This window comes from Charadrius vociferus, unplaced genomic scaffold (assembly GCF_000708025.1).
Source record: "Charadrius vociferus isolate BGI_N301 unplaced genomic scaffold, ASM70802v2 scaffold478, whole genome shotgun sequence".
NCBI lineage: Eukaryota > Metazoa > Chordata > Aves > Charadriiformes > Charadriidae > Charadrius > Charadrius vociferus.
Genome location: NW_009650063.1, coordinates 740,296 through 762,675, shown reverse-complemented (window position 1 = coordinate 762,675; position 22,380 = coordinate 740,296). Strand labels below are relative to the sequence as shown.

The following is a 22,380-nucleotide window of genomic DNA, read 5'->3' as shown; positions in this document are numbered from 1 at the left end:
TTTAGCTTGGCACGGGAGCTCCCTGCAGAGCCAGGCTGAGGCAGGGAAAGGGAAATACTAAAAGCTCCCCACAGGATAAAATCCCGAGGTGGCTTGTGGTCTTAATTCCTTTCTCTGCAAAACAAACAGCACGTAGTGTGATTAAGTGAGCCTTTTGGGATACGCGTATTCGGACTCCTTCTTCCCTCCCTTGCCAAGCCCACGTTGAGCCTCCCAAAGCTCTCTCAAACACACGTGTCAGCAGCAGCAGCTCCTTTGACCTAATTCACCATTTTATGCTGCACCTTTCAGGTCAACGACTGCAATATCGTAACTGGAGCATGGGGAGCTAGGACACCAGGCAGAATTTGGTCTAGCAGCTCAGAAAACAACCCAACCATCCAAGAACCAGTCTTTACACCACTGTGGAAGCCAAAACTGAGAAACAGGGCATGAATTAAGTTGTTAGAGAGAATTGCTTTTCGTGGAGTGGGATGTTAAGCTGGGACATCCTTGGGCTATCTTGCATACCACCAGATTTTTGTAACAAAATGACTTCTCTTGTTGCATGTCAGTGAGATCCCTTTGCTCCAGCAGTGACTTGGCTGTTGTTTGGTGCTTTTTCAAGCAAGTAGCAGGTCATGACGCCGTGTCCTGGCTCGAAGGGAGACTGGAGCTTCTCCCCAAGCTCTGAATCACTGGCTGACTTTACATGAAGAAGCCAAACCATTAGTGCGAAAGCATTAGCATTCCTCTTGTTTCTATGCTCTGGTTTTCTTTCTCATAATTGCTGTAGACATGGAGGAAGACAAAAGACCTCTAGGCAGGCCCCGGGCTTTGGGCTGAGGCTTTCTGTGTCACTCTGGGAAGCTTCAGCAAATATCTTCTCACAGGTTAACAGCAGCATCAGATTTAAGTAGGAGGGCAACCCATGGAGAGGTCTGCCACTGCCCTGCAGCTCTGCCTGACCACGGGCGAGTCACATCCCTCCACCCGCTCCCCTTCCAAAATTTATCTGTTCTGTTTACCTATTCCTCCCACTGTGTCTGTGCTTCCCCTCGCACCCAGTCTCAGCAAAATGGGGCATGCTTCACATGAGCATATATTAGTTAGTTGTCTTTAGCTACATGGCTTTCGGTCATCAGTTATGGTTGCATCTATTTGGTTATAGCTTTGAAAATCTCAGTAAAATTGCTGTTTCTCATGAATGCCAAATTCAGTTAGTCTGCCCTCTTGAAATCTTCAGTAAAGTAAAGTATAATGACTAGAAGATCCTGCAGGTAATCAGACAGATGTGTTGCGTGCTATTGCTTGCTAGTTGCCTGTTCCAGAGAAACGCTACCTTCTGGCACGGCTGACGGGTGCAGTTGGGCGTCTGCACTGAGACACTGTGGGGCAGATGCTGCTGACCTCCATAACCTCCTCCTGCAGGTCTGTGCAGGAGGAGGAGGTGAGATTGCATTTGAGGGGACTGACCTGTCCCAACTGTGATGATGTTTGAGGAGAGGAGTCCACTGTCCTCCTCCAAAGCCACCAAAATGAGGGACAACTTCCCTCTGTAACAACTAAACCTCTCCAGAGTCATGAAGGTTGCGTGGATGTGAGGTGAAGGGCAGTATGCAGAAAGGAGAGGCCTTGCTCACATGAATGGATAGAGGCAAGAGAGAAATGCATCCCAGCATTTTCATCACATGCTGTCCTAGACCTGCCAGCCATGTATGCTTGTGGGAGCCAAGCGACCTTGTGAATGAGCAGAGAAAGAAGGGATGGGAGTGTTTACCTGAAAAAGTGGTGGGATATAATGAACAGGGCAAAGGTGGGAATGTGCAGGTGGGGCCAGAAATTTCTTAAGCTGAAAAAAGCCAATATACTATGAAACCACAGTCACAAATACTAAAATATGGCAATTTGGAGGTTAAAACATGAGTTTCTTAATGCCTCATGAGGCAGCAGTGTAGGACAAGATATGAACAACAGCTTGTCCTTGCAGTCCCTGATTTCCCAGAAGAAACTGTGGTAACATTTAAGTCCCGCACATCCCAGTTGCAAATGGAAAAAAAGCCAGTTACAGCCCCCCTCCCAGCACCGGAGATGCATGACTGGGGAGATGCGATGTAAGCTTTCTCCTGCCTGTACAGCAGCAACGGGGAGACAGTAACTTGCCCATCCTTAAGCAGGTCACTGCGGCACAATGCTCATGTCACCCTGCCATGCTTTATTTTTTCCAAAAAGCTGTCTCAGCTTTGCGAATTGAACGTGCACAGACTGAACACAGCCAACGCTACGTCTGCCGCGTGCCCCACACTCCCACCACCAACTAAAATGTGACTTCTCCTTTCTGCAGAGACCACACCACGGCGTCGGGGTAAGAACAGTGTAGCCATGGAATTTGCCTTGCTGTCATGCCAGGACACAGCCATGGGGTCCACTAACACCCTGCGGCTCAAGTGCAGTCTTGGTTCTTCCTCTGGGCACGTTCATCACCTGAACTTGGTCCCCGGTTGGTTCCTGACCTATTTAACACTGCTATGACTCATGTGTTAGGAAGGTGAATTGTTATTTGTGGTTAAGTTGTATTTGCATTGAGAACCTCATCACGAAGGCCAGGAGACTGGCAAGAAGAGTTGAGTTTGATCTCATAGATTGTCTCGTGGCTTCAAGCTAGGGTGTAGAAACCCTGGTACCCTAAAAGCGTGAAAAGTCTCGTAGCGGTGTTTCATCGGCAAAAACAAAACTCCTTCTTTGTAAGTACAAAATAAGATGTTTTCAAAATTCCTCGAAAGGCTGATTATAGACTTTGCTCTATGCATACACACTTAATAGAAGTGATGATTAAATGTGGTAAGGAGAGAAAGCAGTCACTTTCCTGCTTCACTTTAACAAAGAGGCTTTTTGCACGTGAAGTGTTAAGCCAGTGTGCCTACGTTCACGTAAAGAACAAGGTCCACAGTGGAGTGACATCTCTATTTTCAGTCGTGACATTTGCTCTGCATTCATGCATTTCCATCAAGTCATGAAAAAAAAACCTGTGATGGTTTTGTACTCTTTTCTGTTCAGAGATGAGCGAGAGAAAGGCATTCCTCTCCCAAGAGAGGGAGGAAGGGGTTAAGCAGTTTCAAAACAAGCTGAGCACAACTGATGTCAGATTTCTGTCTTACAATGGCATCTATTTGCTTTCCCAGCAAGCGGTATATGGACCGCTGGGCACTGTATTGTTCTGAGGACAGCAGAAGATACCACATATCTCCGGAGAGGACAGATTTTCTCACTCCTCCTTAGCTGGAATGTCTTGTTTGTTAAATAACTCTGGAGAAAAACCCAATTAGAAACTCCAGAAAAACTTTTCTGTTTGTTTGGGGGTTTTCGTTTGGGTTTGTGTTTTGTTTTTTGGGTTTTTTTTTGTTTTTTTTTACTTAAATGTTGTTTCCAGGGTGTTTTTCTCTGCTGTGAAGGGCTCAGTTATATTCTGTGTACCTTCCTAGTATCCCTGTAATCATGTGTTGCTCTGCTTAGATTACAGGGAAATCAACATACTGAAAATTATGACTGTCCTCCCAATTTACTGAGAGCCTCTCCTGTGCAGTCAGAAAAAGGGAAAGTGTAGGGGACCAAAAGCAAAAATCCTTAATGTCTTTCTATTTGGCTATTTCAGATTATCTTACAAAAATAAGGACCTAGGGAAACATTAAGGCAGGGACCTGTGAAAGCAGAAAGTCTGTTGAGTTTAAAAAGAAATTTAACTCTAAACTTGAAAACACAAACTGGCTGAAAATAAGTTCTTCTCTTAGCCACCCTCAGTTTACACGCCTTTTTATTATCTGGAAAGTCTGTGAGCAGGCTCTGTATTCATTTTTCCGTGCATTTCCCACTCTTTTTTATGTTCTGTATGCAGCAGCCCCCATCAGTGCTCCCATCGGGGAGCCCTGGACGGCCGTGCTGCTGTGGTGGCTGCAGGTAGGGACCCAGCAGCACAGCGCGAGAGCAAAGGAGAACTTCAAAAATCAGCTCCAAGAGGCATTTCCAACTTCAGAGCAGATTTCAGTCAAGCAACACCGAGCTGTAACGCCGCAGTGCTTTTAAATTCCCAGCTAAAAGCCAGACCTGGGTTATTTTTGTGTCGTCTTTGCAGGAAAAAGTCACGGGGAGCTGGCAGCTCCGCGGAGCATCGCAGCAAAGGCAGGTACTCACCCGTCATCAGCGTGTAGTAATTCGGGTAGGAGAGGCTGGGGAAGTCTGGGGTCATGTAATCCACCTTCACCCCCATGTTCACAATGTCCCGAAAGCCTGGCAGACCCTCCAGCTCCCTGTCATCGATGTAGTCGAAGCGAAAGCCGTCGAGCAGGAACACCAGGAGCTTGCGGTGGGACGAGGGGGCGACGGGGAGCGGCAAGAGGGAGGCGAGGATGGTGGCCAGGATGGCGGCCAGCAGGCTGTGGCTCCCCATGGCCGGGCACGGCGCTGCCGGGGCTGGGGGACGGGGCAGCAGTGAGGGATCTGCAGCAGCTTCTGGCACTGCTGTCCTCCCTCCTGCTTCCACCGCCGGCGTTAAAGCTACAGCACTGCCCCGCGTGTGTTGTGGGCGTGGGAGGTCACAGGTTAATTGCAAGCAGATGATTAACTTACATCCTGCCTGCTCGCCAGCTCCGTGGCGTCGGGGCTGCTGCTTTCTTTAAAAGAGAGCGTTACATCTCCAGCCGCGCGAACGGGAGCTTTCTTCTCGTCTTTCCGGCAGTGGCTTGTGGTAGAAACTCAGAGTGAGAGTAAGGCAAAGCATCTCCCCGGTTTGGGAGGTGGGGTATGGGAGCTGAGGTCCGGCGTCTCAATGGTACGGCCGTACCCCAAAGCGCCAGCTGAGCAAGCTCACCTCTGCATGGACCCGAGTCCCTGCAAAGGACCCTGTCCTCTCCACTTACTCTGTGCTGCCACGGGGCTAATCAACCCCCTCTTGCACTAGTAGAAAAATCTAGTTTTCAGCATTAGACAGAACAAATTATACATTTATTTTCTGGCTGTTGGTATTACTAAGAGATTAAGAGATGAAGAGCTGGGTGGTGCCAAATTTCATATTAAAAACGAAAATTTGTTCACATTTTAGCCGTGACTCACCACCAGGTTCTCCGGCCAGCCGCAGGAGCCTACCTATACCTCTAATGCAATGCCAGCACCTGTGGTACGCCGTAATTACATATTAACTCACTTTTATTGAATTGTGTTTGTTTTTCCCAAATAAAACAAGTTCATAGCGATGTATTAACTCTGAAACGCTGCAGGTGAGGAGAAGCTACCTGCTGGACAAAGCTGGGATGAGGGAAGGGTGACTTTTGCATTTCTCAGTGCGAGGAGGAGAATACAGCCCCGGGGGGTTGGGGGTGGGTGTGTTTCCAGCCCCTGTCTCACCCCTCGTGGGAACGGCCCCTCGAAGATGTTTACACCTGGGGAAGGTTGCAACAGCTGGATGTCGGAACCTCTGTTTGCTCCTTCAAAGCTCCCAACGGCACGTCCAGCGTGTCTGGTCGCCTCTTGCCAAACACCGGGCTGACGCAGGCTTGGCAAGATGGCCTTCAGCCTCCTTTGCCCCAAAAGCTTATTTTCACCTGGGCAAAACCCCCTCGCGTCCTGGCCTGCCTTCTGCATGGCTTTGTGCTGGCTGCAGGTCTCCCACTGCTCCCGGAACAGGACCGGAGAGGTGCTGTCCCTGCCCGTCTCCCACGGGGCTTCCAGCTCAAGAGAGAAGATGCCCTGCCAGGGGAAGGGGTGCTGCTGGGGTTTTCCATAGGAGGGAGTCGTTCAAGGCAGGTGGACGAAGACGGAGGGTGAGCCTGTCGTCGAGCAGGGCTGCTCAGGCTCTTCAGCTGGAGATGCTCATGTTCACCTTCCCACTCAAATTCCTCCGTGCTTCCTCCCTGCCAGCGAGCTAAATGCACTCCTTGTGGACATCTCCCTCTCTACGACTTGCCCAGCCACTCTTTTCCTTCCTCTTTTTTTTCATATGCCCCTTTTTCCATCCCCCATCTCAGAGCCCAGCACTGGGGACATACCCTCACGCCAGAGTTACATCTGAGCCAAGGACTCGGGGCATTTCTTGGCTCCAGCCCAGGGATCTTCAGAGCAAGAGAGTGACTGAACCGGCCCTTCAGGGTTTTTTCTTTTTTCACATAGCATTTACTTTTGGAGCCTTGCATTGCTAGCTATTATCATCTTGACAACTTTAATTCTGTCTGTGTTTTGACTTTCCTTATCTTGCCTGGCTTTCGTTCATGTGTTTTCTCACAGTGCAGCAGCAGCAGCAGCAGTTTTCTCAGCAAAACCAACCCAGGGTCACACAGCTGTGCTGCACCTCGGGTCAGAGCCAGCTGAGCCCCGGAGCCATCTGTACAGCCCTGTGCCCAGGAGAAGGACAGATGGACTACAGTCCCCAACCTGCTGAGACGATAACAGGTCCTGGAGGCCCATCCCAGCCCCTGGAGCAGACATTGCCTGGGAGAGCCAGGCAGTACCAGCGTGCTCTAGCCTGAATTTTGAAGGAAAACACCCAAATTCCACAGTATGAGAGGAAAGCTGCAAGGTTGCGTGACCCAGGCAGCCGGGCTGCGTTTCGCCGGCGTCCCAGCCTGTGCAAGGCTGCCGCTGCTCTGCCCGCCGGGGACGAGCCTGCAGCTGCGTGCCGGGCTGTCCCAGCTGAGGATCTGCCCGCCGAAGGGAATGCGCACGTCCTCCTCCTGCTCCAAGGAGGGAGGTGGCCCAGCAGAAGCTATGCTCAGAGACAGCACTTTGACCAGCGCTTGCTGAGGATTTTCACTATTACAAAACCGGTATGTAATGGGCTCGGAGCCACCTGTAATGTTGTCTTTTGGCCAAGCCACTTTGGTAATTTACTATGTCCATATTTATAGAATCATAGAGTCATAAAATAGTTTGGGTCGGAAGGGACCTTTAAAGGCCATCTAGTCCAACCCCACCTGCAATGAGCAGGGACATCTTCAAAGGGGTCAGGTTGCTCAGAGCCCCGTCCAACCTGACCTGGAACATTTCCAGGGATGGGGCATCCACCACCGCTCTGGGCAACCTGGGCCAGAGTCTCACCACCCTCAGCTTAAAAAATTTCTTTCTTATATCTACTCTGAATCTTCCCTCTTTTAGTTTAAAGCCATTACTCCTCGTCCTACCGCAACAGACCTTGCTAAAAAGCCTGTCCCCATCTTTCCTGTAGGCCCCCTTCAGGTACTGGAAGGTGGCTATAAGGTTTCCCCAGAGCCTTCTCTGGTCAAATTAATATTTAGGTTGAATGAACTCAGAAACGTGTCAGAAGTGGCAAGGGTGATACGATTACATACCTCTTGGCAAACCCATGAGGTCATTCACGTTGATGTCTTGGCTTGTCCTCTAATGGGTGTCCTCTGGGCTTGCCAGCAGGGCTTGGCAGAAGCAGGAGCTGCTGCTCGTGAAGGGATGGGATAATCAAGGAGAGTCAATCAAGTGTCCAATCTGGATTCCCACCTTGAAAGGATGACCAGGTTTTGAGGTGGTTAGGCCAAGAAGCCAGAATTCCATCATGAGATGGTACAGATATGTCTTTGTATTATTTCATGGCATTAAGAAATGTCTTACCTTCAAGAAGGTTGCAGTGTACCAGTTGACGGCTCCTAAGGGAAAGCTCTACCCGAACCAACACAGCATCACGAGGGACAATTGGTACAAGGTACCAGAGCCCGAGGTCTGCTTTAAGAGTTGGAGATTCACAGGTTTCCACTCAACAAATAACAAGAGTGTAAGGCCTGAGAGGGGTTAAAGGAGTAGTGAGCCATGTAACCATGACGCCGTACAATACCAAATTGTGTTTTGACAGACAATCCCCCCGAAGAGCGGGACTGGAGCCAAACAGTCTAGCTTGGCAGAGGCAGACCCTAGCAATGCATTTCATCCCTGCCAAGCAATGTTGATTTGCTTTGGTTCACATTCATTTGTAAGCACCCTGTCTGCACAAAACCCCAGATGGCCTTGGAGACTCCAGCACAACAATATTTTGATACAAATGCTCTTACAAAAGCTATCAGAGCCTGAGCTGGTGTGGAGGGACAACAGTCCTCACTAGTTAGCAGGTTTAGGAAGAAGCATGCATAAAGGAATGACAATCCCTCATCACAATTTGTGCATGAGGAGATACCCCAGCGATCCAAACTTTGTTTGAGGCAAGATCCTCAACCACTTAGACTGCTCAGGAAACCCTCTTGGCAAAAAGCAGGTTTCCATCTTTGGAAAACTGCCTCCGGTGTCCTTGAATCTCTTTTTTTTTTGTGGGGGTGGGAGTGTGTGTGTGGGGGGAGGTGGGGTGGGGTGGGGGCAGAATTCACAAACACAACAATAGAAATGAAAGAAAATTCCCCAGGCTCACAGCAATGGTCCAGTCTGGCTTGTCAGATGTACCAGCCTCCCCAGAAGCTCCACTCTATCTGTGCCCTGAGGTCCAGGAACACACGCAAGAACAAAAGCTGCTAAAAGTAAAACATGGTTTCCCTTTTCCCCAGGGAATTAGAGAATCTGAAGGGAAAATTTGTTCTTCTTTCTCTTCTGGAAGAAAGACAAGGCGGTATAACATGACTCATTTTTGGCTTGTAATTCCTTTTCAGTTCCTGTCCTCCTTCACAAACAATAGTAGTCGAACACTTTGGCCAACACAGCCTGACTTATTTGTTTGGCTGTTTCTTTTCTCTCCTTAGAGAACAAGACATGGCCACCTCCAGACACAAGAGGCTTGAGGGGAACGATAAGTTGCTTGTGTTTCTTTGAAGAAGTGGAAGAGGATTTGTGCCAGTCTGAAATTTTAAGGTCTGAACCCTGCTGGTCTAAGGTCCTTCTTTCTCCTCTCCCCATCAAACCCAAGCTGAAAACAGTACAGGTGGTACCAGCCCCACTGCCGACTTTCACAGAAAACTGCTGATAATGCGTGTATCTGCCTTCCAAGCTGACAGAAGCTCTTACCTTGGTAGAAGTCATCAGCTGCAGAAGTTTAATATCAGGGTCTTTGCTCCTGCATTGTGCATTCTCACCAACGCTTCTGCACGGAGGGGCACATTAGGCAAGGCATCTGCTGTTCCATCAGATCTTCCTAGATGGTATGTAATGTAAAGTCAGTTATTTCTGCGATCTTTTGGTACGCAATAGTTCAGTCATGAGGTATTCAAGACTCAGGAAATGGGTTGTTCTTGCTGCCAGTCACGTACAGTATATATGTTAAAGTCACACTCTTGTTAGGGACAGAGCATTTCAAAGCTAGAGGCTCCAACCTTCCTAGAGAAAAGCAATCATCTTTCACGGCTTCTGGAGGCACAGTTTTCCTCTAACCTACCTGGCTGGTATGAGACTTGCCTTACTGGAAGCATCCACGTGTTGGGTAATGAGTACATCAAAGTGGGACAGTGGTGGCCCTGATGGACAGTCAGGGGCTGGTTAAATGTTCTTTGAAGTGTCTCAGTCCAGGCAATTGTGATGTTTGGAGAGTAGCTCTCCAGGTCCTTCACTGTAACAGTCAGGAGTCATATTAATAACTTTTCTATTTGAGAAAAATCTAGTGGAGATGAAGAAACTTAACGAACCAGTGGAATCCCCTTGGTTTCTTTGCAAGGAGCCGCATGGGCTTGGTGCATTATCGCCAGCACTGCCCTTCCCTGTGAATGCTCCCTGACAATGTTCCCCTTGGGGAACAGGCTGTGCTTCCATTAAATGAAACTAAATCGGGTTCCGAACAAACACAGGAGGTGGGTTTTCCCACCAAATCATCGTTCAGGTGTGCAATGCCTTGTCCCTGAAGACTGTGACTGTTAAAAGCATATGTGGGTCAAATTCACAGGAAAAAAGTGCACCGGGGGCTGGGAAACACAGAGGTCCAGCCATCCTAGCACTTTATGTTCTTATGGAGGATGAAGAACAGGAGTATTTTTTCAGTGGGAGGACCTTTTAAGTGTTTTGCTTAGTATCTCTCTTAACCCAGCTGTTACATGACCAGCACCCAGGCCTCCAAGAACATGTTCTCTTAATGGATTGTCTTCAGCAGCAGTTGCAGCTGATTCTCCCCCCTTCAGAAACACACAAATTATCTGAACTCCTGCAGTGGACATTCATAGTGAAGGAGAGAAGAAAAGGGTTGAGGGGATAGCAGCAGGGAATGACATATCTCCAACAGGACTGATCCACCAGCTGCTGCTGCCCAGCAGGAGAGGCTGCTCGTCTGCAGGGCTGAGGTGGGATGGAGGCTGCAAACATCACGTGGAATAAACCCCCAGGAGATACCCCCAAGGAAGAGCACATTTCATATAGCCAGTGTGGGCTGGAATAACAATTTTAACCTGAACCCTGCAGAGCCACAGAGGTTCCTAGCGGTTGTGAAGGCAATTAAGAAAAATAAGCTGATCACCAGTGGGCTTAAACTCTCTACACAGTGGGCATCTGCCACTGGAAGACATGTAGGAGCTCAGGTCAGGAAAGACTGGGAAGTCTGCACCAGGTGGTGGCACCTCATGGGTGCATGCTGCAGAAGACCACCTCCTCCCTCACCCTGTGGTGTGTCAGCCTGAGCACAGGACCATCCGGCTCAGGGAGAGTATCATTGTCTCAGACCGAAATCAGTCTTCACTCTTTTCAAAAGATTTAATTTTTGCTTGGATATCAACCCATCTCCACCTCCAGTACCTCCCCAACGTTTGTAACTCAAGTCCCTGCAACGTTATTACTTAATTAGCCCAAGACTGTGCTTGCCTGGACGCTGGTGACCTGTAATGCAGGAGTTTTTACCTCATTGAGGAAACCTTGCGCCATGCATTTCTCTGTCGAAATCACCTAGTCAAGTTTGTTAGATAGCAAAACCAGATAGTCCTAAGTAACTGGATACGGCGTTCTCTGCTTCGTCTCTGCTGTCTGGTTGTTTCCCTGTATGGCGGGGGATGGTGGTGAAGGATTTTACTGCTACACTAGAAATAGGGGTCAACACACAGCAGTTCGGGTGGGGATGGAAACTTGGCAAGCTAAGCAAGTTGGTCAAGATTAGTTCATTTATTTAGTACAAGGAATAAAACCATAATCAGCAAAATAAAGTAGGTGTTACTAACCCTGCTGTGCCGTGACATTAACACGTTCCTCAGGACATTTAGCTCAACACATCCATTCACATGCCAGTGGCTCCTCCAAGAGAACAACAGGGTATTCTGCACGTCCACCAGCGCCTTGCACAGCCGTTTCTGCCGGGTTGTTACCTTGCTTGAGTCACAGCCTTAAAAGATGAAAGTCTGAGCTTAAAGTCTAACAATCTTGCACAATCTTACAGTCATCTAGTGCTAGCCAAACGTAGACTTATTTCAGCCAAGTATTCAGATTTTCCCATTAAATGAGGGGTGATTTCAGAGGCTAAATGTGTGGCCAATCAGTGCCCACGTGCCTGCTTTCCAAGAATAAAATAATATTCTATGTTTGATCTTTTTGGTGCACTCCTACGCTGAGCAAAAAAGCACCTTACAAAGCTGGCTTGAACTTAGTATAGGTACAAAGTGAACTATCCAGGGCTAGCATAAAATGTCGTTTTAGAGCTCCCAAGTATTCTGCATTTGGCATCCCTTATAGCCCAGGGGTGATGGAGAGTTCAGCTTTAACTTCTGACATCAGTGTTTAAGGACTGTGGGAGCTGGGCTTGCAGCATGACCTAATGAAGAAAAAGGCCTTTATTCTCACCGTAGTGATTTAAGCTCACCTGAGAATATTTATAATTAAGCCCCAAAGGCTGGCCTCTGCCAGGCTGCCTGCAGCGAGCAAGCCCTGTACTGCAGAGAGTTTCCAAGTCGCTGCCTACAGTTGCCGTCGCTTTTTCCATGTGCCACTGAGCTTCGTTCATTTTGGCTTTCATATGCTTGATGTCACCGAGCCTGGCTTTTCGTTCCCGTATCTCATTTGTCAGCAAGGCTATGCTGCAGGTTGAAGCCCTCACCTGGAGGACACAGATTGAAGTCTCGGCTTTGCTCATCGCGCAGCAGGGATGAGTGTCTGGTTCTCATCTCACTGACTGCTGAGTCACCTCTGGACGATTTGCTCCCACAGAAAAGAGAGGCTGTTTTACAGCCCAGCCCGTGCGATAGAGCAATATTTACATGATATCTGTTTCCCAGTTTTGGGCGTTTCTCCATCAGCAAGCCACAACTTCTCAAGGAAAGTCGGATCTGCGTCAGATTTTCTTACAGGTAAGGTCCCATCCCTGTCTAAATACCATCGGTGACGTCCTTCCCGATAGGAGGGCAAGGTCATATCTTTACATCAGGGTCGGCATAACTTTCTCTCACTAGCTGAGTGCTCAGGTTGGGAAATCCTAACACATTGCTCATGGCTTGAGCCGGTCTCAGTGACTGCAGGAATCTTTCATCTGAGGACAGGAGCTAGGACACCCCTCAGCCCTGGGGGAACCTGATCTGATTTTTCCATCTGGGGATACTTCACAGGTCTGAGGTAAACTGCCTTGATTCCTGTCCCCTTTATCTCTGACTGAATGCAACCCAAAGCAGACTTCATCAGAACATCAGTGGGATGCAGACGTGGCGTAGTGAATTTAGTCTGCTCCAAATTCACTGTGCCACATCCACATCCTCTTTCTGAGTTGCCTCGGCTTAGAAGCTTTAGATCGCTGCTCTTCTGCCACGGTCCTGAGATTTATAATCACATCTTCCAGTTCCAGTGGTGCAGACAATCCATCGTTTGACATCCTGCTCCTCCCTGTTCAAGCAGCTTATCGTACACTTGAGTGAAATCATACCTTTATTTTCCCTGAAATCATACCTTTATTTTCCCTGAAATCTGTCCCCATTGTGGAGGCTCCTCATTAATGCTTCGGCTTTAGACAACACCAAAATGCTCTTCTCTTTGTATGGACACCCTCAAGCTAATACGTTTGCAACTGACCCCACCTTTCCTAGACATACCTAAAGCTCCCTGGTCCCCTTCTTGCTGCCAGGAGAAGCTGGAGACCTGGAGAGCCTCCGCGCTCCTTTTCCCCTTGCTCTGTGAATGGCTCTGGGCTGCTGGGGCCATCTTATTTAGCCGGAATGACTCAGAGGAGTTAAGGATGTAGGTAGCTTTGGGTAGCTCTCCGGTTTTCTCTGAGAAGAATCTAAACAAAGCTCTGATCACCTGAAATGAAGAGAAATAAGCAGTAGGAGGGCTTGCTCCTGCTTGGGCAACAAATAAGCAATAGGAGGGCTTGCTCCTTCTTGGGCAACCATCTTCCCAGTGGGTCCCAGAACCCACAGTGCTTTGCTTTCTTTCTGGCTTCAAGACCCTTCTCTCAGGAGGTGCTTTTCTTCTGGGATTCCTCCAAACTCAGCTGCCTGATCAATCACCCTTTCAGGGGTCAAGGAAGGCTGTCATGAACCCAAATCAAGTCAGGGACTTGTTTTCCCATACTGTTCCCTGTAGCTACACTGAGGGACCTGAGGTTGACACAGGGCAGGGAGGAGTGGTGGTGGGCTGGAAAGCACCATGCTGACCACCAACAAAGAGAAGCTGGAGGAAGTGTGTCCTTCCCACTGCTCAGGCAGTAAAACCTTTCCTTTTTCATCATTCCTCTTTTAGCACCAAAACAAATAACACATGAAAACAGCACATCCATCTTGACGAAATGACGTGCCGTTCACTCTCAGGAGCCACCATGGAAAGGCATGACAAAGTGGTGGCTGTCCTGAACGGAACACAAAACCTCTGCTGTCTGACTGACTGAAAACAAGGTCTGGTCCCAGGCCTTGTGGCCAGGGGCTTCACTCCATGGAGAAGTTCATGCTTCCCTGAATTGATCTTCACCTTGTTTCCAGGGAAGCACGGGCTGTGCCTGTGAGTGCTGGGGGCCACCATTGTCTCCTCTGATGATACCACATCAGAAGCAGCTGTGGCTCCCCAACATTTGTTTGAGTCCAAACCTATTTGAAAAAATGGCTTCCTGTTCACCCCAGACCAGGGCTCTGGACTCTATCCCATTTGGCATGTCCCCAGCTACTCCCCACGAAGCAGAGTGGAAAAGCGTGGCCGAGGCCACATAGGCAGAGCAGAAGCAGCTGGTGGCCCTGAAGTGGAAAGCATGGGCTGTTCCTCGAGCACCAGTCCCCCTGGGGCAGCCCGACGCCAGCAAAGCTCTCCGCTTAATCTGTTTTAATAGCACATGGGTCAGATTTTCTCTGTTTTCCCTCCTGACATTACGCTGATGTGCTAATTCATGGTGTGGCAGCAAAAAAAAAAAAAAACAAAAAACAAAAAAAAACAAACAAAACCCAAAACCTCTGAAATTTCCTACGGTGCTGTCAGCTGCTGGAACTGGACACCCTGTAATAACCTTCGGGGCTGATGGCCCGCTGCCTCCAGTTCCCAGTAAGGACTTATTTTCCTTGGCATGGCCAACACGTGCAAAACCCCGCTCTGGTAGTTGTTTTTTTTTTTTTTAAAAAGAGAAAATAGGTGGCAAAGTACTTAGCTCTTTCAAGGAAGTTTGGAAACGATGGAGAGCAACCTCATGCCATGGTGAGCACTGAGCGTGGCTGTCCAGCTTCCAGCACAGGGCAGTAAATCATCTCCTGAATGGCTGTCACAAGCGCACCAGATCACCACAAAGAAGCTATTTTTCTTTCATCGCGACTGCCCGTTCGATGCACAACACTGCCGCTAATGCATTTAGCAGGTGCAAGATACATTTGAAAATTGATATCTTTTTTTCCCCCCCAAGAAATAAGGTTAAGAGCTTGTTTGCTCTGCTTGTTTGGACTTTGGCTTATTTTGTTACTCCTGCACAGCTGCAGTTTCCTCCACGTGCTGGAAATGGTTGTGCCTGCTCAGAGGCAGAGGAGTCTCAGGGCAAACAGGAATATTTCCAGTACTGCAGGCAGGGATTTACAAGGCGATTAATGGGGCAATCCCAAACTGCATCCAAATTCTGTTCTTACTTGGGAATTATCGTTCCACGGGGGTCGGGCACATCCCTTGGGAGAGCCGCTCGTTGAGTTCCGGCCAGCAATAGCACTGCTGCCATGGTGGAACGTGCCAAAGGAGTAACCCCCGAGACGAAAATTGGACCAATACTTCCCAAAGACGAATTACAAGTGTGTTATTTTAAAACCTAAGATGTGAGCAGCTGTCAGGAAGACTCTGGGTGAATAGTAATTAAAGATACATTGTGTGAGCCATTGAATGCTGTCTTAGTGACAGCGCTTTGAGCGCATCTGGAGCCAAAGATGGGAAACTAGAGGGGAAAAGCTGCTCATACGCCAGTGTGGGGCAGTTTCCTTAGAAACTATCCGTGTTGGGGGGTCCCTCCCACAGTAGCATCGCTGCCACCAGCCAACAGACATGAGTCAAAAGTGCCCCGGGAGCAAGTCGCCATCTCCCAGCAGCCGAAACGCCAGGGTGAGCAGCTTCATCCATGGGACACCCATCAGAAGAGCTGGGGAAAGCTCCTCTGAAGAAACAAAGGGAAGCGGCAGCTTCTGAACCAAGTTTCATCCTGGATAGCCCATAGGCAGAAACTCACGATTACTCATCCTAAGCTGTTGAGTTTTATGTGGCCCTTGTGCAGCTGTTGGTATCCCTTTCCTCAAAACAAAAGTGTTACAGGGTTTTACGAAATATGAAAGCAGCCGTGTTTTATAGCAATCGCTGTAAAAGGACACATCGTAACAGAGAAGTGGCTTTTGTCATCTTCTTTTGAGACAATGCACTGGATTTTATAGTTGAAAACAGCCCCTTCTGCTGTGGCAGAGGCAGTGTTTGCCCAAGGGGGCACCTCCAGCAGCAGCTGCCTCATGAAGAAGGCTTTTGGCTCTAGTTTTTCGAGTGCTAAGACGACCTTGGTATAACTAAAGAGGATTATGAAACCCCAAACCCTTGATGTTACCCTTGATGTATATTGGTCATGCTATGTCAGACCTTTTTCTCCCCGGGGGATCCACCATTATAGGAACGAACCCTGTAGCATCAGGGCTGAGGCAGGAGGAGGTCTGTCACTAATGGATGCTTTCAGTAACTGCAGAGGTTGGTGCAGGGCTTGTTCTTCTGCAGTGGTTTGCTTGCAGTGGCCATTTCTATGTGCCAAGATCAACTCTCTGCTATTCTGGGTTTCTGTTGAGGAAGGGGATTGCACGTGATGTGCCAGCAGCAAAGAAAAATATCATGAATGCGGTCATGAAGCAAAAGAGAGGGACTGTATCAAATGTAAACAGTGGCCATAAATGGAGACATGTATATATTTGAACACTGCATGAAGTAAAATATACTATAGCTAAAACAATATGAGGGAATACTTTGTCCTTAAACAGTGCAAAGTTATATAAAGTATCTCCATGTACTTTCTGGAGTTGAAGTGTGTGTACAGAGTGAATATTTTCTGCTTGGACAAGGTGCCCTGCACCATCTGAGCTTAAGTATGAATTCTCTGGTTGTCTGAAACACCTATTTGATGGGGAATCTGAAAGGAAATACCAGACATTTAAAGGGTAAAGAGTAGCAGGGGACTTCTGAGCTCAAAACTTCAATGGCACGGTGCCTTCAGCATCCGGAAGATAAGATTTGCTCCCTGACTCCATCTGTGCCCTTTCAGAGTGCCAAAAAGCCAGCTCCTCTGTAAACACCACCGGCTTTGACCAACAGCACTTAGGGAGCCCTCTTGTACAAGACTCCCTCCCAGTTACATGAAGAAAGTAGAGCATGAACACATTTTCCTCTTCTTTCATGTATTTATAAGCCTGAAGCCAGTTTCTGTGGCTTTGGATAGATCAATGGTTACAACTGGAAGGAAACCTGCCTGGGAAAAAGGGGGGTGAGGGGCAGAGAGGGGGCCCAGGCTCTTGGGGATGCCAGGTGGGACATGGTTATCATTCAAATGAAGCTGCCACTGGGTCCTTCACCCCACTGCACCAGGCAGGTGGTGTAACCATAAGGAAAGATGACGGCCTTTGTCTGAGAGAGAGAGAAGGGGAACGGTCAGAGCAGCACTGTTGGGACCACTGCAGAGAAACAAGGTGCATGGGGGCAAGGTGACGCCCCCAGAAGGTCACAAAGGAATTTCGGCAAAATGAAAGCCAGGTCTTCTGGCTTTAGATGCTCAGATTACAGGGTGTGACTTTCTGCATGAAATGGCGACATTCCTGGTAATAGCATCAAGGCAAAAATAAAAACTAACTTCCCAAGCACATTCCATGCACGTTTGTCCTATGTTGCTCTTCTCTCCCACTTTTTCCCCCCTTTGGCAATTTCTGCAGTCCCAAAGATCCTATCCAGCTTTCAAGGTGGGAACACGGGAAAGGGCATATTTAGGAGAGAGTCCAAACTACTTTTGTTGTGCGGAAGTACTTTTTTTCTGCCTGTGCCATGTGGAAGGGTTAGAGCAGACCCAAGTTAAAAATGAAATGGTGATACAGGGAGATACCAGTACAATCCTTCTGGGTTCAACCAAAAGGTCATCTATAGCCCCCAGCACCCTCCCTCGGACAGAGGCCAAAACCAGATGCCTATGGGGCAATATCAAAACAGGGCAAGCACTTGATGATACTTCCCACAGATACTTTCCCACCCTTCAACAATTCAGGGACCATCTGAGCCCCTTTATGCACTTGATTATCCTCAGTTAATGTTTCTTCCTTGAGCTTGTTCAGTCACTCCTCCAGCCCTTGTGAACTCGAGCGCCCAGAGCATCTTTCAGGAAATACTTTTCACAGCAGAGCTGCATGTTTTTTCCAGCTCATCCTTGGATACATGATTTGGAGAGGTATTGAGTATCCATATGAGCAGCTTTTCTCTTTCTCCTTGTGCCAGATGAGCATTGCCCATCCCTGTCACACTCCACACATCTGTGGAGAGGCTGAGTCCCCAGATGGCTTCTGAACATCACTGAAGGTCTCTAAGGAAAGTGTCTCAGAAGTGAGGCATTTTGACAGTGAACCAACTTGATCTTGTGGGCTGGCTTTTGTGGAAAGATCTTTCAACAGTTAGGGGAGGATGAAAAGGATGATTCCACATGAGATGTGCGTGGCAAGCAAATAATGACACATCAAGGCAGCGGCAGTGCGGTTTCCTGAAGTTCATCACACCAAATGCTTTTGATCGAATAAGTCCCTTCAAATCATACCCTACCATTCAAGAGTACGCCATCGAGTGTCTTGCTCCCTATAAACAACCTGTACAGCTCAAGACCAGTTGCTAGTCTTCGTGATGCTTCAAAATGAGGAGACAACAGCACACCCAAGCAATCTGAGCTGTTTTTGTGATTTCCAGACCTAAAACTACTTGTTCAGTTATATTTTTGAGTCTCTCATTATTATTATTTTCTTCGGTAGTTAATGGAACAAAGATACTCATGGGCTTATCGGTCAGGTCTCTAACCAAATTAGAAGCGCTAAGCCAAAGAAGTGTCACCTACCTTCTCACTTGCAGGTCACCACTGACACGTCGGTAGAAATGAGTCAGCTGGTTTCTCTGGCCTCGTCCACACCGACACTAGGTGTCAGCCCAAACCCACAAGTGCTTCTGCTCTGAATTGCAAACAGGTTGAGGCAAAGCCCTGGAGGAGCTGCCTAGGCGAGCTGGGTGGGCAGGCTTCACCCCTGAAGGAAGAGGAGTTGTCGCTCTCCAAGAGCGAGGGGAAAGAGGAAGGGTCCCTTTTAGACTAAACACGATCTTACGCAAGCTGAAAGGCGCCACGTTTTATGGGGTGCAAACTCCCATCTGAAGTTCCTGCCCTCATCCTAGAATATGCTGAAAGGGGGTTAACATCTCACGGGGACCATTAGCAGCAGCATCCCCACTCCTCACATGTGGCTATTCAGGCAGGTTGAGGCCATCCCAGCAGACCCTGATGGGACAGACTGATGACTCTGGGGCTTTTACTGCTATTAAAAGAGAAAGCAGTGATGACCGTTACCTCGAAGCAGCTGAAAGCTGTGGGCTGCCCTAAGCACAAACAATGCAGCAGAGCAGGTGCTTTCGATTTTACAGCGAAGTGAAACCGGTGGCAGGGAAATAGGAACGGCCAGGGTACTTTTTGCAATTAGTTAAAAGCTCTGTTAATGTGTTTTTTCTCCTTGCAGTGTTGTTGCCCAACACCATTTAGCTCACAAACTCTAGTAACCAAGGCTTGTGTTGACCAAAAGCTCTGCTAAGACAACAGAAACTGCCTGGGGAAAAAAATAGCGTTTCCTCTTATTTCTGCTCTGGCTGGGGACGGAGGCAATTTCCCCTTCCCTTGTTTAGAAAACAGCCTTCCTTCCCCATTTCCCCCTCATTCTCCCCAAATCCCACTGCGGCAAGCCAGCCTGGCAAGGGCTACAGGCTGCAGAGGTGAGATGCTGTGCTTCTGCTGTGAGGAGAGGCTGAGAGAGTTGGGGTTGTTCAGCCTGGGGAAGAGAAGGCTCCGGGGAGACCTTATAGCAGCCTTTCAGTACTTAAAGGGAGCTTAAAAGAAAGATGGGGGCAAACCTTTTAGCAGGGACTGTTGTGATAGGGCAAGGGGTAATGACTTTAAATTAAAAAAGGCAAAATTCAGAGTAGATATACAGAAGAAATTTTTTACACTGAGGGTGGTGAAACCCTGGCCCAGGTTTCCCAGAGAGGTGGTTGATGCACCATCCCTAGGAAGATCCAACCTGAGTTGGATGGGGGTCTGAGCAACCTGATCTAGTTGAAGATGTCTCTACTCATTGCAGGGGGTTGGACTAGATGGCCTTTAAAGGTCCTTTCCAACCCAAACCATTCTATGATTCTATGCCCTCATGGAACCTGGGGATTAAAGATTAAAGGTTTGCAGTGAGTGCTTGCTCACATACCCCTGTTCCTACAGTCCCACCTTCTGATTTTGTAAAAAATGAACGTATCAGTTCCCACGTCCAGTCCTTGCCTTGTGCCTTGCTCTGCAAGGAGAGGTGGGCAGAGGTTGCCCAGCCAAAACCCAGCCAAGCTGCAGCTCCGCAGGGCAAGAGGGTATTTCCAGCGCGCTTTCCTGGAACGCCCCTGGTCCACCAAGGGCTCAGCGTGGTGGGGATGATGTTTCTGGGTCTGAGCTGGCTGGCACAGAAAGGGCTCAGGCACGCCTGCACCCAGTCCTCCTGCTTCCTTGGTGAATTTGCCCCTCGTGGAGACCAATTTGGAGAGCCCTTCGAGGTCTGGCGCTTTTTAAAAATACCTTTTTCTTTCAGTGAAGGGATTTTCAGCAAAGAAAATGCAAACAATTCTGGGTCAAAATAGCAAGTATTCAAGCTGCCCCAGCCTGGTATCCTGCAATACGTCGCCTGTTCTGTCGGCGTAGCTGCTTAGTCATAGACATTTCATTGTCCGAGACGCTTCCTTAAAGAACAACTAGATGAGCAGTGGATACAGTTTGTTCTTGTTTACCACGGGCAAGAAAGCAAACGGCAGCACAAACAAGCACACGCGCTGCTCCCAGCAGTCACTGCTCGGCTGCGGGGACCGGGGTCAGCCGTGCCGAGGCTGGATTGCAGGGGACCAGCGCCGAAAAGTGCGTGTGATGCCAGGCAGGAGGGGTTATTGAATTTCAATGGCTTGACATCATGCCTTTCCCCGGTTTGTTTTTTCTTTCTTTTTTTTTTTCCCCCCTTCTTTTTTTCTTTTTTCTTTCCTTTACGAAGCTCTGCTCCTGGCCCAGATCCTGGCAGCACTTCATTACACAGCAAGAGTTGCCATGGCCACTAAAGGGGAGGCAGCAAACAGCCCTGCCGCGGAGCTGGCGAGAGCTGCTGTGGCTTCCCCGGTGCAGGGATGCAGGGATGCACGGATGCATAGGTACAGGGGTGCGCGGGTACGTGGGTGTGCAGGTGCACGGGCACCCTGGTGCGTGGGTGCGGGACCACAGGGGTGCGTGGGTGGACATCCCACCCAGCATCTCGCTGCTTGGTGGCAGGCGTGAGAATCCTGCAAACGGCCACCAGCCGTGAGCAAGCCCCACATCACAGAACGGCTTCAAACTGGAAGAGGGTGGATTTAGATTAGATATAAGGAAGGAATTCTTTCCTGCAAGGGTGGTGAGGCACTGGCACAGGTTGCCCTGAGAAGAGGCTGCCCCATCCCTGGAGGTGTTCAAGGCCAGGCTGGATGGGGCTTGGAGCAACCTGGGCTGGTGGGAGGTGTCCCTGCCCAGGGCAGGGGGAGTGGAACTATGTGATCTTTAAGGCCCCTTCCAACCCAAACCATTCTATGATTCTATGATGAGTGTTAAAAAGGGAGGGAGTGGGGCTGCGAGGGTGCTCAGCATGCTGCCATGAATGCGAGGAGCAAAAGCCAGCACCCTGCAATTCAACGAGGAGTGGGCTTCCCAGCAGAGGCAGCCCACCCTTCCTGCTGGTCTTCTCTCCTGCTCTACACAGGGCTTGTGAAGGAGTAGGAGAGATCAGCTGGAGCTGTTGGGGCTCGCACGGTCTCTCAGCACGCTACAGGTAGCAGCCAAAGAGGGCAGTGATGCCCAGCAGCTGCTGGCCAGGCAGCCATAAGGAGCAATCAAAGTTGTGTACAGTATGTGCTGGAGATGGCTGTACCTATCAGGAATAGTGTGGCCAGCAGGACCAGGACAGTGATTGTCCCCCTGTACTTGGCACTGGTGAGGCCCCAACTCGAGTGCTGTGTACAGTTTTGGGCACCTCACTACAAGAAGGACATTGAGGTGCTGGAGCATGTCCAGAGAAGGGCAACGGAGCTGGTGAGGGGTCTGGAGGACACGTCTGATGAGGAGCGGCTGAGAGAACTGGGGGTGTTCAGCCTGGAGAAAAGGAGGCTGAGGGGAGACCTTCTCACTCTCTACAGCTCCCTGAAAGGAGGGGGTAGCCAAGGGGGCAGTCAGTCTCTTCTCCCAAATAACAGGCGATAGGACAAGAGGAAATGGCCTCAAGTTGTGCCAGGGGAGGTTTAGATTGGATATTAAGAAAAATATCTTCACTGAGAGGGTTGTCAAGCATTGGAACGGGCTGCCCAGGGAAGTGGTGGAGTCACCATCCCTGAAAGTATTTAAAAGATGGGTAGACAGGGTGCTGAGGGACATGGTTGAGTGGTAACTTGTCAGTGTTAGGTTAACAGTTAGACTCCATGATCTTAAAGGTCTCTTCCAATCATAATGATTCTATGATTCTATGATTGTATGAAAAGGAGGTTTCTGGCATGGGACATCCACCAGAGCAAGGTGCTTATTCGTGATACATCACTTCCATACAGATTTATTGAGGTCCCCAGCAGAGAAGCTGCTGCTGTGGGTTACCCATAGCCACAAGAAATTCTTGCTGGGGTAACTGTGGAAATTGCCACCCACCATTGCCTTTTCGTTCCTGCACTGCTGGGGATATTGGGGCAGGAGCAATGGGAGCAGACCTGCACCTCCCACCCAAGCACACGGTTTGG

At 49.0% G+C, this 22,380-nt stretch overlaps 1 protein-coding gene across 1 annotated transcript in view; it reads right to left on the bottom strand.

The window, feature by feature from the left end:
- Positions 1 to 4,423, bottom strand: part of ENPP6 (ectonucleotide pyrophosphatase/phosphodiesterase 6) — a 33,305-nt gene extending 28,882 nt beyond the window's left edge. Inside the window, exon 1 of the mRNA XM_009891780.1 lies at positions 4,168 to 4,423. Coding sequence (XP_009890082.1) covers positions 4,168 to 4,423 — 256 coding nt within the window. The remainder of the gene's footprint in view (positions 1 to 4,167) is intronic.
- Positions 4,424 to 22,380: the final 17,957 nt, after the last annotated feature.